Consider the following 14,924-nt stretch of genomic DNA (forward strand, 5'->3'; position numbering starts at 1 on the left):
ATTCAAAAGCACGCATAGAAACATCTTTACACATTTGCCTTCACCTAAACGTTTGAGTTGCTGAACGTGCTGTGCTGTCGGGGGCACTGACCCGTCATGAGAGAGTTTATAAATCATTGGATTGAACCACAAAATGATTGTCACCATCTGCGAACCCCCCCCCAATGCCCAGAGGGCATCATACGTCACCCTCACTGCCCTTTTCCAACTCTGCCTCATTGATTCCTCACACAATACGCAGCCCTTTCATCAGTGTGTTATTGCACAGCCAAACCAGCACTTTGACCGGCACACTTTCCCCGGATTCTGAGTTATAAAAACTTGCCTGAAGAGTTATTTCTGAGGTCAATAGGTTGTGGCTTAAGCTTTTTAAATCATTATTATAAATAGGTTTACTATATCTAATTCACTCCTGCTTAGGATAAACTATTTGGTGACTATTTCTATTATATTATTTTATCTAGTTTATGAATGCTTTGGCCCCAGAATTACATTATTGTAATATTTTTCATGTTAATCTCAATTAATCTTATTTAATTAATAATAATTACAAAAAAAAAACATTAAAAAGCTATTAGCGTGTGCCACCGGCATATTTCTTTCAGTTAAGTAGAAGCAGAGGTGGTGTTTTCTTATTATTATGGTGCATAATTAGCTAATATGATTAAAAACTTTGAATGCATATTATACAGCAGTTTTATAGTCAATATCAAGGAGACGTTTTAACTGACACTACTTCAACACTATATCTGTATGCACATTTACTTTCAGCCAACAGGAAAATAAGTTGATGCTTAAAGTACAGTCTGCTTACCTGTTATGAGTGTAATTATTGTACCTGCAGAAATATCTTCTAGAAATCTTATGTTATTAAAGTCACAGGTTGTTTTTATGTACCAGAAATAATTAAATAATTGAAATGTTATAAAATAAACCTTAACATGTGTATTTATTTTACTATCGTTCACAATTTTTGTGGCTATAGTGGCAGAGTAATTCGTTTTATTTCAGTACTTGACTTGTAAAGGAGACAAAACACATTTTTTTTTCTTCCTGATTCTAAAGATCTATGAGCAAAGCAGTTTTCTTTTGTCCCTAGATGATTAGTGATGCAGGACATGTTCATGTGGAAACACATACAATGACTTCTGTCCTTTTACAAACACTGAAAGTGTCTCCTGGCTTCACATCTGCATTGCAGTATTCTGACAAGAGTCTTGTTCAATACGCGTTCAAAGGGATATTTTTGTAACAATAAATTAATTGTGACCCCCTGTTTTTGGAAAACATGTTAGTTTGGTCAATGTCTCTCAACCACTGTGCATTCGGGCATAAACAGACACATCACTGAAGACAAATAAAGATAATAATAAAAATGTAATAATCAAATGAAAACTAAATAATCAGAATTTAGGATTTTCTTCTAAAAGATCCAAATCTTCAGTTATGGCAGATATGGCATGACATTAGATTAACAACAATTCACAATCTTTATCCTGGACTAAGATACTGAAGTGCAGTGTTGAAGGGACCTTACCTGCCACATTTTAGGCCCTAACAGCAGCCTGAACCCCAACCCTAGTCAATATTACAATTTAAAGCTAGGCCTATACAAATAAACAAAAAAAAAACTGATACATCTCAGTAGAAAAGCAACTCTAAGCTTAAGTAAATGTTAAATTGACTCTAACTCTAACCCTAGCCTGGACCAAAATGTAACCCTAATGTTATTTAAATGTAATTTTAATGTAAAATCTAAATAAAATAAAATAATGCTGTCAAAATAACCTTTTGTACCTACAAAACCATTTGTACCTTCATCTGTATCCATCATTTAGCTTGCACAAATTTTCTACTTTGGATTTTTTTAAATCTTGATCTGTTATACTACATTGCAGCTTTAATTACACTTCATCAAGTGTCTGAATACATGTGTAGGCTACTACTATTGGGTGTATTAAATGATTGTACTGAAGTTCCATTGGTAGAGGAACACTTTTTGCAAAAGCTGCCCAGTCAAAAAACCTGCTGCACAAGGAAGTGTAGCCAAATCTTTCATTTTTGTTTTCCTTAAAGTAAACCGACTCTTTGAAAGCTTTTTCCATGAATTAAATCTTTCGCCCTTCTTTGATACGTGTCAAGATTGGTTGCTTTACAGATATTCTCAGTTTTATTTATCTGTAGCCCTATTTCACACAGCAGCAGATTGTGAATCTATGGAGCAGAACCACAATGGCACTGACAGGCATCACTTTGAATGCAATGACAGCCATGAGGCAAGCAGTGTTTGATGACCGTAAAACTGCAGCTTATATGAACTGAGCAAAGCGCTGGTACAACTAGGGCCCAAACCAGTCAGAGGGCCATGAACAAATCTGAAACCACGAAAATGAATCTTGTTTTTAGCAATTAACCAAGCAGGGCTGCTTACCTGTAATGTAGTAGATGTTTAAGATTCTGATTTCAGAAGGTTACAGTTGTGTTGTTTCTTTTATTAATTTATTTAATATTTTTTATTGTCACCATCATTACATCCTGTCTATCAAACAGTTCAGGAATTTAGGGGAAAAAAACATTACTTACTCCTTACTTCCTTTTACAACAGCAATAGTTCAGATTTATAAATTGGGATTATTATCTGTGGTTTTAGTTGAAGGAACTGACATGATCCCCAACACCAGGAAATTTGCTAAGACGCTACAAATAGCAGATGAGTCTGGAGAACTGTCTCAGAAAGAGTATTCGCAGAGAGTGGGTGGCTGGTTTAAAAATAGTTTTTTTCCTTACTGTGGAAGTCAGTAGATTATCAGCATTACAATTGAAGAGGAAAGGGCATTAGTTCCACTTAAAAAATTAATTCACAACTCCTGATTGCTTGTGTTTTAATTTGTTAAATTTTTTCAGAGAAAATGACAGATTTTGTTTCCGAAACACACCAAGAAACCTGAGATATAGCACAAACAAGGAAAGACCATTTGATTTGATTTAAGTCAATTCAACTCAGGCAATTATAATTTCTGCTGAGTTTTAGATACTTCCTTGTCAGTAGGCAGCAGCACTTTTGTTAGTTCTACTAACATTAAAAGAAGATGCTATAAAGAAAACCGACACTAAAGTGCAGAAGCCCAACTGTTTAATTTTCTCACTCTTCCTCATTCTCACACTCTCCCCTCCCTCTTCATCTCTCTTTTTCTCCCCCCTCCCTCCCTCTCTCTCTCTTTCCCCCCTCTGTATTTCAGTCTATCTCTATCTCTTCTGTTGCATCAGCAGATACCCCCTCAAGGCAGCTGTGCATCTCCACATGACTGATGAGAGTAATTTCTCCAAACAGCAAAATTATCACTTTGGTTGTTTCTGTGTTCTCCCTCTGTGTGTGGAAATTAGTACCATTTGTTTCCAGTCTCCTGCAGTGGAGCCTGCAAACTCCCTGCATTTAAAAGAAAAAAACAACAGACTGCCAGCCAGCTCACCCCGCGTTGATCAGCCTCATTCCCTTGCTCTCATGCACGTGCTGCTGTTCTTGGAGAATGCACTGTTGCCCGGGCGCTTACATGTTGGTGACACTATAAAATGGATTGGGCTGTTTTCATAGTGAACCGAGTTGTTATCAGTCTCCACAACCTTATTCTCGTGTGGATCTCACAGCAGCAAACCACTGATCTGCTTTTCGATGGCCATGAACTCTCTTGCTCAGGAGACTGTATAGCTATTAAAACACATGCAAACATGCACCACCCCAGCCTCCTCCTTACCAGTGAATCCCATTCAGAGTTCAGAATGGTGATTTAAATCACCTTGGAATTATGTATTTTGATTCTGTTTAAATGTACTTCCACCCCAGGCTCTCACTTTTTTAATCCAAGTATTATTTGTATTTATCATGTTAGTACCTATCCACCACAGGCAAAAACATATCTGCATAATATATACTGAACAAAAATATTAACTCAACATGCATAATTTCAAAGATTTGACTGAATTACAGTTCATATAAGGAAATTAGTAAATTGAAATAAATTCATTAATCTAATCTATGGATTTAAAGTCTCAAATTTTGAATGGCCTGCTGACTGCAGGAATGTCCACCAGAGCTGCAGTCGAGTCAAGACTCTGGTGAGGATGACGAGCCACAGATGAGCTTTCCTGAGACGGTTTCTGACAAATTCTTTGGTTGTGCAAACCCACAGTTTCATCAGATGACCAGGTGGCTGAAGAACCAGGTGAAGAAGTTGGCTCTGGTGGCACGTGGTCTGCAATTGTGAGGTCAGAGAAATAAGTTAATTAATTAACTGGCAACAGCTCTGGTGGACAGTCCTGCAGTAAGCATGCCAATATTTGAGATATCTGTGGCATTGTGTTGTGTGACAAAACTGCCTTTAGTTGTCCCCAGGACAAGGTGCGCCTGTATAATAATCTCTATTATTGATCATTAATATGTTTTGTTTTTTTGTTCAGTATACATATCTCATGTCATTGTTGTCTATGTAATATTGCTGAAGTAGATTTAATTCCTGAGCATTCAAAAGCATTGTGTATGTTCATTTTCAAGGGTACCTGACCACCATAACAACAATTACCAAGTTACAAAGTGGCATATAGCTGAGCTCTTTATTTCTCCTGCCCTAAACATGACAACTTGGTGGATTTTAAAGCTAAGCTTCTGCATCACCTACTGTATCTATTGGAAGAGATAGGCCCATCACTGCAATCTCACTTTTGACACAATCCTGATTGTTTGGGTACTTTTATTAACACTTCCTGGAACTTAAATCATGCTGGGAGAGGAGGCGACTGTTCTCTGTATTTTTCAGCTTCTGTGCTTAGATGGGAGAGATGCTTGTAGGCATGCAGGTGAGATTTGAATACAGATGATACCTGCTTACTGTTAGAAGAGAGTGAATGGAACAGCAAAATAAAACCAAAAGACATTTCAGTCTGCTTTGTTTGGTGTATAAAATTTCTGGATATGTGATTCAGGTTAGACAAGTTTATCTGTCTCCATTGTGCTAAAAAAAGCTCAGCAAATATGTTGTTTTTGGTTGTTAAAACTAAAAATATTAAACTGTATTTTGTTGTAGAGGAGGTGCTACCTCACATTAGATAACAATGGACTATTATGTATAATCTCTAATTGCTGAGCATGTTACAGCATTTAAAAAATGACAGTACATTTAATATAATTTTTAAGCTCCTTAACATCAGGCCATACCAGAGTTCACATTTGTAAATTTGACTTCTTTATGGTACAAATCTATAGCAGTAACATTGATATGGAAAAGCAAAACAAAGTTTGTATTTTTTCCACATTAACAAAGATTGGAAAAAGTAGCTGGTATTTGCATGGACTCAGAGAAAGCAGGATGAATTTTACACTGGGATTAAAAGCTTTAAATAATGCATAGACTGTCTGTTGTTTGGAAAGGGGCCTAGGGACAACAAGTTCTTACAGAAATATTGTGACAGAGCTTTGTACTGTAAATTAAACCATTAGCCTGCATTAACTGTCTCTGGCTAGGAAATTTGGAGTTGCGTGTTGGCTATGCTGCCAGGTTCCAAGAACAGCAGATTTGTCTTTTTAAATGAGGGTTATGCAGCCTGTGTGAGAGGCAAGCTAATGAAAGGGTTTGTTCCCTGAGTCAGCAGCAGAAGGTGGCCCTGGTTCCTGCAGAGTCAGCCCCAGTCCTTCACGTGTCATTGTACACCAGCCCTTCTGCAAAAACAGTCCCATCCTACAGTACAGGGAGCGAGAAATAAAGAAACCAGTCTCCTATTATTATTTTTAACATCACCACCTGTTTTTTACATTCCCAGGTCCCTTTAATACAGGATGCTTTTTTTTTTAACCAGCCTAACACTAACAAAATAATGCCTCTAATGAAATAAATTGACTGCCATCCAAGAGAGGGAAAGAGGGAGCACTCTAGCCAAATTAATGGAATTGCTTAATTGCTTAACTGAGGGTGACATTATAGCACTTCATTAAAATCCTAATGGACAAAAACATTTGGCAGGTGAAAAAGTTAAGTACAGTGCTGTATACATTCTTGACATTTTGACTGGTTCTGTTTTTTCTGGAATTATGTTATTCGTCACCCTGCTTCATGGTGTTGAACAAAAGAATACATTTTGAAGGTCTGATTTATTGAAAAAATCAAGCTAACAAAGAAGTGTTCACCAATTCAACGGTATGTCTTTGAATTACACTAGAAAAGTTATGGACATATACTGATATCAAGTTTTTTAAGTCTTCCTTCTGTATATGTACATCTATATGGGTGATTACAAAGCAAACAAATCTAGTAAGTATATAATTAAGACACCTACTAGATTCCAAGGATCTCTTGATAGCCATTGATAAAAACATGGAATACAAATCTGTAAGAACTGCATTTCTTCCCTGTGTGTTGCATTACATTTGTTTTCAAAAAAATAACTGCATATGATTTTCACTGTAGGTTGGAGAGCTGGTATTGGAATTTATGATAAAGTACTTAGATGCTGTGCCTTTAAGAGGGCAGTCCCCCCCTTCACTCCCTCTCTCTAACTCTCTCTCTCTTTCACTCTCGCTCTGTCTGTGAGGCACACAGACACTCCTCCTATAGCATTTGCAAGCCGGCAGCTGTCCTTGCGCTTCTTTGTGGCAATGCACATCAGACAGACAGAGCATCACTGGAGACAAGCAGGGAGCATGCCCTCAGCTGTGACTTGGAGCTTCCAATGTCCCTGCAGGAGAAACTTCCAGGAGCCAAAGTGAGAGCCCGATGGATGAGAGAGAAGGCACAGAGGAATGGTGCTCCCTGGTAAAGTCCCTGAAAAGATAAGACAGAAGAAGAGTAGCAGACAATTAACATTGACTGTCCCAAACTGAGAAGTGCTTCAGGATTGTGTGAACTAACCTGCAGTTTTGAAATCCTGGGATAATACTTCTGCTTAGAAATGGGACATTTTTCGAAAGGACATTAAAAGTTTTGATCTCTGAAATATCTGGTTCAAATGGATAAACTCATTATCAGAGAGAGATGGACAATGCTGAAGAAAACGGCTTTCTGGTTTTACCAAGCATTGTTCTTTACAGGGTACTGAAATGTCCTTTCATGCTGTGTTCCTGAGAAAGTGCCGACTGTCTGCAAATTTAAGGTCCATTGAGTGTCTGCTCTTTAAAGCGTAGGTTTCTCTTTTTAACTCCTTGCACTCTTCGCTGTTCTACACAGACTGTTTTGGATTTGGCATCACCCTGTTATGTGCTGGGTTTCTGTTGATTGTGTTTCACGAATGAGACTGATTCCATAAACCAATGATTGAGGACAGAACATACAATCAAAAGACAGATTAAGAGTTGAATTAAAAATCCCAAAGACATAACCAGCAAGGCTGTGGGAAACTTTACAATGCTGCAATGCAATTTTTTCAGGACTCCTTTTAATTCCACACCTAGCATCAGTCTGTTGTACAAGAAGGAGTCCTGAGGACTGCAGTCTGCTTGAGGTCTAAAATGTATGTAGTCAGTTGCAGGAAGGGAGCTGCCAATTGTCAACACTGTCATAGGTGCCGGGGGGATATGTCAAATTGACTGAAAAGACAGGACAAGACAGCATAAATACTCGATTAATGATGGAAGTCAGCGTAACCCCTGACGTGATCCTACCACTCTCCATCAAGACAAATAAAGATCCTCTTTCCACAGGCAGCTTTGGTTACATGCCACCTGGGGGAATAGGCAAACTAGCACCAGGGAACTTTAAGAAAGTGTGCAAGACAGAGGAGCAGAGCCCCTCACCGTTCCCAGGACTTCCCCCTGATGTGGTGGAGATGCGGGTGAAGGAGGGCAGCAAAATCCGCAACTTGATGGGTTTTGCCATGACGCGGATGGAGAGTGGAGGGTCACGGCAGATCATGTTCAGTGGCTCAGGCCGCGCCGTCACGAAGACCATCACCTGCGTGGAGATCATGAAGCGCAAGATGGGTGGGCTCCACCAGATCACAAAGCTGAGGTACAAAGGCCTTCAGGAGGTGTGGGAGAGCCAAGAGGAAGGGCCTGGTCAGGCCTCAGAGATGACCGTCCACAGAAATGTGCCCTCTGTCTGCATCTTGCTCTCCAAAGACCCCCTGGACCCCCAGGAACATGGATACCAGCCCCCAGAGTCTCTAAGCACCCTCTGGGAAACCAAACAGGAGGAGATCAGAACTGAAAGCCCCTCCCCACAATGCGGCAAGCGTCCGCTCAGCTTTCTAGCAGATGTCAATGAGCCGGAAAGCAAGAGACTCAGTTTGGAGGGAGACCCTTCGAGGTACATGACTGACTGATGGTGAAAGCGTCACACACACTCCACTTGATAATCCCATAGGATTATAAATTCACCTCTCAATGGTTAACTTTAAAATTAACCTTTAAAGTGAAATGGCAGAGAACCCTATAAGGAGCATGTCATACCCTGCACAAGATCTGATGAACCCAACAAACACATCGACCAAGGAATCAACTAAATTGACTAGCCTGCTTAGTGCCCAAACAACAATGCGGATATGACTGGAGAGTGCATGACCATGTACATGAGCACAGGCTGCAATACAGAAACAATGGAATTCAGTTACATTTTCCAGGAGTAGGATTTTAATAAGAACAGTGTACTTGTTGTCCTCCCATTGTATTAAATGCTTTGTAGGAGTATTAATAATATTCTTGTTGTTATCTAAGGATCTTAATAGTTGTTTGTCATGCTTTGGGAGCCTGCTTTGTATGGTCATATAAGTTTACAAATGCCAGATGGATTCCTAAATCTCCTTGTGCCAAGGATTCCAGATAGAGTCCACCTCTAGCATGCCTACATTTCAGCTGACTCAACTGTTTTAAACATGCTTACATGTAATATTTTCCATTGTGTAAGGTAGGTTCTGTGTTTTATATCATAATGAAACAAACACAATTATGTATAAATGGTTTGTCATTCATACATTTAAATATATATTTTATTATCTTTGAAGGAATCACTGCATATATCACTCCTTTTATTTTAAACATTATGGGGTGCTACAATTAACTGATATTCAAAACTGCCTTCAATTTAGATCAATTTGGAGTGAAATATAATTACATCACAAAAATATTTTAATGGTAAAATTAAAAATCCTAGAAACATTAGAAGTAATGTTGACAAATTCAGTCCGTATGTACATTGAAACTGGTATTGTCCTATTAATTTGAGTGTTCACTACACTATTGCATGTACCTATTTCCTTTTATTATTTTCATTTCCATTTTCTCTGATCAAGCATTCTGAGATTTTTGTGCTGATTGGTATTAATAATAAAAGTAGAGGAGGCTATGACATCTTTTTAGCAGCAGTTTTTTTCAGTTTCAGATAAACATGTCCCTTTAAAGAAGTCAAAAGTAAAGAGAATCCACATTTCTCTAAGGATCTTACTGAACCTCTTATTTGCAGGAATTATCTTAACATAAAGACTGGTGTTCTCTTGAGGTATTGAGGAATATGTGTACTTCTAATATTAAGAAAGCAAAATCATAATGTTTCTTAAATTAAACCAATTTGTTTAGATTATAATTATTTCATTTAGCATGTAAAACATTTTTAATAAACATTTTTAAAAATGCATTGTAGAAAAGCTATCAGTTTTGATTCTGTGTAGAATTTGTTTATTATGTCTTACCTTTCAGTTTAATGATTAATTAAAAACCTTACAGAAAATTGACAGCAAGAAGCCTACAGGACTTAATAGTTTAAACCCTTACATATAAAAGACCGCTTTAACGAACATTTTTGTATTTGTCAATTGAGGCGGATAAATTAGCTAGCATTTGGAAGATGGGCTACATTATTAAAGGCTGGTAGCCTACATAATCTGAATCATTATAGACTAACTTCCAACCTCTCTGTGCTAGAAAAAAACACTTCACAAATCTTTAGAAGCTAATTGAGCGTGATGAATGTAGTTCAAATAATGATCAGGAGTTTGCATGAGGTGTTACACTGGACAGAGATGAAAGAGTCCCGTCCCCTGTCCGCTGGATGCAGAGTTTGCAGTCAAAACTATTTTTTAGTTAGTAGAAATAACTATTGTTTTTAATATATGTATTATTTTAATTAGTAGTAGTAATACTAGTAGCATATATAAAAAAAAAACAGCACTGAACTCTTTCCATTGATAGTATTGGCTGTGTTAGACCTATGTAAACCTCCTGCTTACTAATGGTTGTTGGGGTGGCGGGGGGGGGGGTGTTTAATCAATCTAACCAGGATTAGGCAGTGTATTCACAACACTGCCTGAAGCAATGTATGATAAAGCAAATAAAATCAAACAAAACATCGTGGACTCTAGACCCAAAGGATTCAGGATTTCTGAAAGGAATACAATATGGTGAAGCACAGAGCCTATGGCTTAATTTAGAGATGCTGCTTATGTCAATTGTGTGTGACACATAATGAATGCACGATAATAGTGTGACAATCACCATAATTAAATTTGCCTATAAATGCTGCCAGTGTCAAATACTAGAACTGTTCCACTTTTCTAGAATTGACTAATATTAGGATTGTAATCTTATAATCTGATGTCCATTCAAATAAACATTTCTGGAGATTCCAGTCGATTTGTTCAACTTTCAGCTTTCCTGGCTTCATCTCAATAGAGATCACTATCTCAGTCTCGCAAAAACCCATTGGAAGTTGTCGGCACGTGCTCAAAGAAGAGAAAACACAGATAAAGGGGCATTATCAGATGGTTTCGCAGACCTCGATTAACCCTAGACTTGGACTTCCCTACCTAAAATGTAATTGAATAATCCAAGACTCTTGCTAATCTGGGTCTGAGACAATTAAAACATCATAATTGTCACTTTTTTTAAGATTATGCCTGTTAATACCTTTAGTTCTTCTCACATTCAAATTTATATATGTGAATCACATACAAATGTTTTGAATTTTAGTATTTTTAGGTCAACATAAAAAATATTTCCAATATTACCAAGAAACCTTCCTTAACACAGCTCAAATCCATCCTGTCCTTGAAAGATAGTGAAAACTAACTTTAATTCACTCCACTTCCCTGGGCACCTCTATTTATCCCTGGCATGAATCAAATGTTAATTAAGTTTTGTGGTCTCCATGGAGATTAGAAAACCAGGCACACTATTTGTTGGACTCTCTTAGTCCAAGACTGAATGGTTTGGGGTAGCAGGGTTAGTTCTGAGGTGAGCTACCAATTGACAGGAGAATAATAATACACAAAGTCCCAGACAATTCATGAACACTTCATGAACAACTACAAGTGCCAGTGATCCCTTGATGCTTTGGGTGGCTTACAGATGATATCTATTGATATCATGATCAAATAAATTACATTTTCTTGTGGCTTCTCTATAAAAAATAAATTAATCAGGAAATGTACTTGGGATGAAATTGATTTTACTTCACTTGTAAGGCAAGCAGATCACACTTGTTTGCCACTACTGTATATTAAATATGCATGAGGTTGATACTTCCGACAAGCTTTACACGTCTGCTAGATTTGTAATGCATTTCATATACTGTATATCAGATGTTTTAACGTTTTGTCAAGGATGTCTCTCCTAGGTGTGCAAAATGTCTGAATGGGGTCATTTTCCAGTAATGTACATCAAATAAATCCTCCACAAAAGGTATTCAAGCATTAATCAATATTATTTAAATTAAGCGACGAATCCAATAGGATGTGTTTTTTGCCTGCATAAACTCATACATTGCCTTGTGTATTTAAGCAATAATATCAAGATGGGTCCCAGATTTCTCTAATCCTTCCCCAGTGTAGGATTCCCTGCTTATCACAGGCAGCAGACAGTGGACAAGCCTCTCTAGGCGTTTTTTCCCTCTCTTGTTCTGAAGTAAATGTTCGTTGCCACGGATTTTTCTTGGCAACCACTTTCCTGCTGTTTTACCAGTGTTGGCAAACTCTGATGACTTCCCAGTTGCCTTCCAACTTATTTATGACAGCCTCTCACAAGTGTGTGATGATGTATAATAATATGGCTTTGCATTTCCTTAATCTAATACTTTTCCGCTGGCTGCATTGTGCTGTTAAAGGATCACATTACCAGCCTCATTTTCAACTGCAGTTCACATCACTGCTAAATCCAATAGTGCAGACAGGTCTCTAATAAAGTTGGAAGGCTGTGCATGTTAACAGTTTATACGGTGCAAGTATTTAATTATCATCCTATTATAGCCTGAAAAATGAAGGGGGGGGAGTATTTTTCACTAGACACATGAGGGTATGTCAGCATTATCACTGTGCTGCAGACCTATTAACATCAGAGTTTCACTTAAAAGTTTTGAATAGTGAACAAAAGGAGGTTTGTTTTCATATTGTGCAAGAGGGACAGGGCAGGGCGGAGCGTGTGGATTGATGATTGAGCTTAAGTGCTGCTTTCAATACATTGGCCCTGAGATTGTCCAATGCAGTTTGCATAGACATTGCTTTTTAATACCTTAATCGACCTGCATTCTTTATTAAGCTTTAAGCATTCCGCCTTAATGGAAAATGCAGAAAGGGTAATCAAGGACAGCTCAATAACCCATCTTGGAAAAAGGACAGATAAAGCAGAGTGAGAAGAGGATTACCAGGAAAGCAACATCTTTGCTGATTAAAACAAAGAGGACTATTTACATTTTGGACCATAAACCAGTGTCATTTAAATCGGGATTCTTGTTACAAACTAAGGCTACATTCTCAAAGAACTCAGAGCTAATGCATAACTTTAATCAAGGTTAATCAGGAGGATATTTAATTGCCATCTCTAATTCCAGAATTAAAGTGTCAAAATGTACATTTCCTTCGAGGGATGTTTAAATTAGAATTAAACAACTGTACAATATGTAATTGGCCTTCTATTTAATCTGTCAATTGTAAAGATATTTCATTATATATGTATATCTTTAATGATATAAAATATATATGTATATATATATATATATATATATATATATATATATATATATATATATATATATAATTGCATAATAGTGTTTTGTCTATATAAATACAATCTGCCGTCAAATTGATTTTAGGATCTCCAAAGGAAATCCAACCAATATTACAGAAGATGGATGCAAAAACCAATATATATTTCTAGTGTATTAATATGTATAGATTAAGCAGTACAGATTTGGAAATCAATAGACTTCTTTGTTTCAATTAATTGTAAGGACACTTGTTCCCATTTCCTCTTTGTAATATATTTTTTGACCTTGATTGCTGCCCAAGAGAATTAAGTCCATTGAACAGCAGAACAGCTCTCTACTGGCCCCTACTGTTCACTACTGCAATGTTTTTTTAAAGACATGAAAAGCCAAGTTAGGAAATTGCATTTGAATTTTGTTAACTACATACTATAAGCATTATTCATATATATATATATATATATATATATATATATATATATATATATATATATATAGTGCATAGAGTAGATGTTACACTACTTGCTCATTAATATATTTTTCTTTTTAAATTAAAACCTTATTTTCAAAGGACAGATTTGTCCACAGCTGACAGGCCTTAAAATTATTACAATTCCCGAGAGCTTACTCAGTACATTCTGCTGCGTTTTATACTGATGGTAAATGAGAGTCCTCAGCTATCCTAATGGCAGTAAAGATGGCAAGGCAAGAACACAATGCCCCTCCATTTCCAGATTGCGGCCTATTTTTGCCAGAGCTCCAAGGCTTTATTTCAAGGGAGATGCAGATTGTAATTAAGTTTGCTGCATACAATGGAGTACTCCGTTCAGGGACTACCGAGGTTAAACTCAAGCACTTTGAGCTGTTAAGATGAAGTGGTCACGCCTGGCTTATTGAATTATCTCCTCCGATGTGCTCAGACTGCTTTTGCATATGATCAAAATAGCTGATTTATGTTCCCTGCAAGGGTCTTTCCTGAAAAAAGGAGGACTCAACCACACTGATTGGTTGCATTTCCATGCTGCAGGGAGCTGTGATAACTTACACAATTTGGCACGCAGTTGGTAGAAACATCTTGACTGGATTTGGATTTTAAGGATATCCGTCACACTGAACGCTGCTAGGGAGAGACAATATATTATATATATGTTGTAGTTACATATTTTTTTACTGAAATCTACAGAAACATCAAGCTGTGTGTTGTCACAATGCCATCTCTGATCTTCGAGTTCCTGCTAGCTACACAGAATTGGCAAACGAAAGCCATACCTAATGTGGTAGAGTGAGCTCAGGGATCCAGGTATTTCCACAGAATATAGCCTGTATCACTCTGCAGGTCTAAGTTTTATCACTGAAGGTTATAACTAGCTAGACACAAGTCACTTATGTCCCACAGTATGGCCACATTTATCACTGCAAGAAGAAGGAAAGGGCTTGACAATGTATTAATCTTCATGTATGCAGTCTTCAGTTCTGTGGTGTGCAGTGGTGGTGGATTATGTGAAGTGTGTATGCTTTTTTATATACTCATAGGAGGTGTATTCAAACAAGTCCCATGTTAACCTAGACTTCAAAGATGACAGCAATGGGGCTTAGATATGGCCAATGCTTAAAATGACAATTTCACAGTATCTCAATAAATTACATATATTTGATTGAAAAATAAATCAATTAATATGATTTAGAAAATCCACATTTTTCCACACATACATTTCTTTAAGGGAATCTCACTCAGTCCCTCTGCTTTCAATCCAAACAGAATGAACCTCAAAGTCTTCCATCTCCTTTTTCTGATCAGATTTCCTCCTCCTCTTCTTCTTCTTCTTTTAATATCTACTAACCCACAGAGGCTAAAATGAGAGAAGTAAATTAATTTGAAACTTATCTTAAAAGTAAGCATACTTTATTTTTTCTAATACGCAGCAGATGAAAGCCAGACCTCTTCAATGTTGCATTTGGGAGTTCACTATCTCA

At 37.3% G+C, this 14,924-nt stretch overlaps 1 protein-coding gene across 1 annotated transcript; it reads left to right on the forward strand.

Annotated features, from left to right (window-relative positions):
• The first annotated feature begins 6,186 nt into the window (after nucleotides 1-6,186).
• On the forward strand, nucleotides 6,187-11,598 carry LOC136748140 (ribonuclease P protein subunit p25-like protein). The gene has a single exon (XM_066701637.1). The coding sequence runs from the start codon at nucleotides 7,609-7,611 to the stop codon at nucleotides 8,302-8,304; it is 696 nt and encodes a 231-aa protein (XP_066557734.1). The 5' UTR covers nucleotides 6,187-7,608; the 3' UTR covers nucleotides 8,305-11,598.
• Nucleotides 11,599-14,924: the final 3,326 nt, after the last annotated feature.

Source organism: Amia ocellicauda, chromosome 4 (genome assembly GCF_036373705.1).
Source record: "Amia ocellicauda isolate fAmiCal2 chromosome 4, fAmiCal2.hap1, whole genome shotgun sequence".
Lineage (NCBI taxonomy): Eukaryota > Metazoa > Chordata > Actinopteri > Amiiformes > Amiidae > Amia > Amia ocellicauda.

Bases quoted from the DNA above. Each gene is read 5' to 3' on its own strand.
- LOC136748140 (XM_066701637.1), top strand. From the start codon at position 7,609: ATGATGGAAGTCAGCGTAACCCCTGACGTGATCCTACCACTCTCCATC.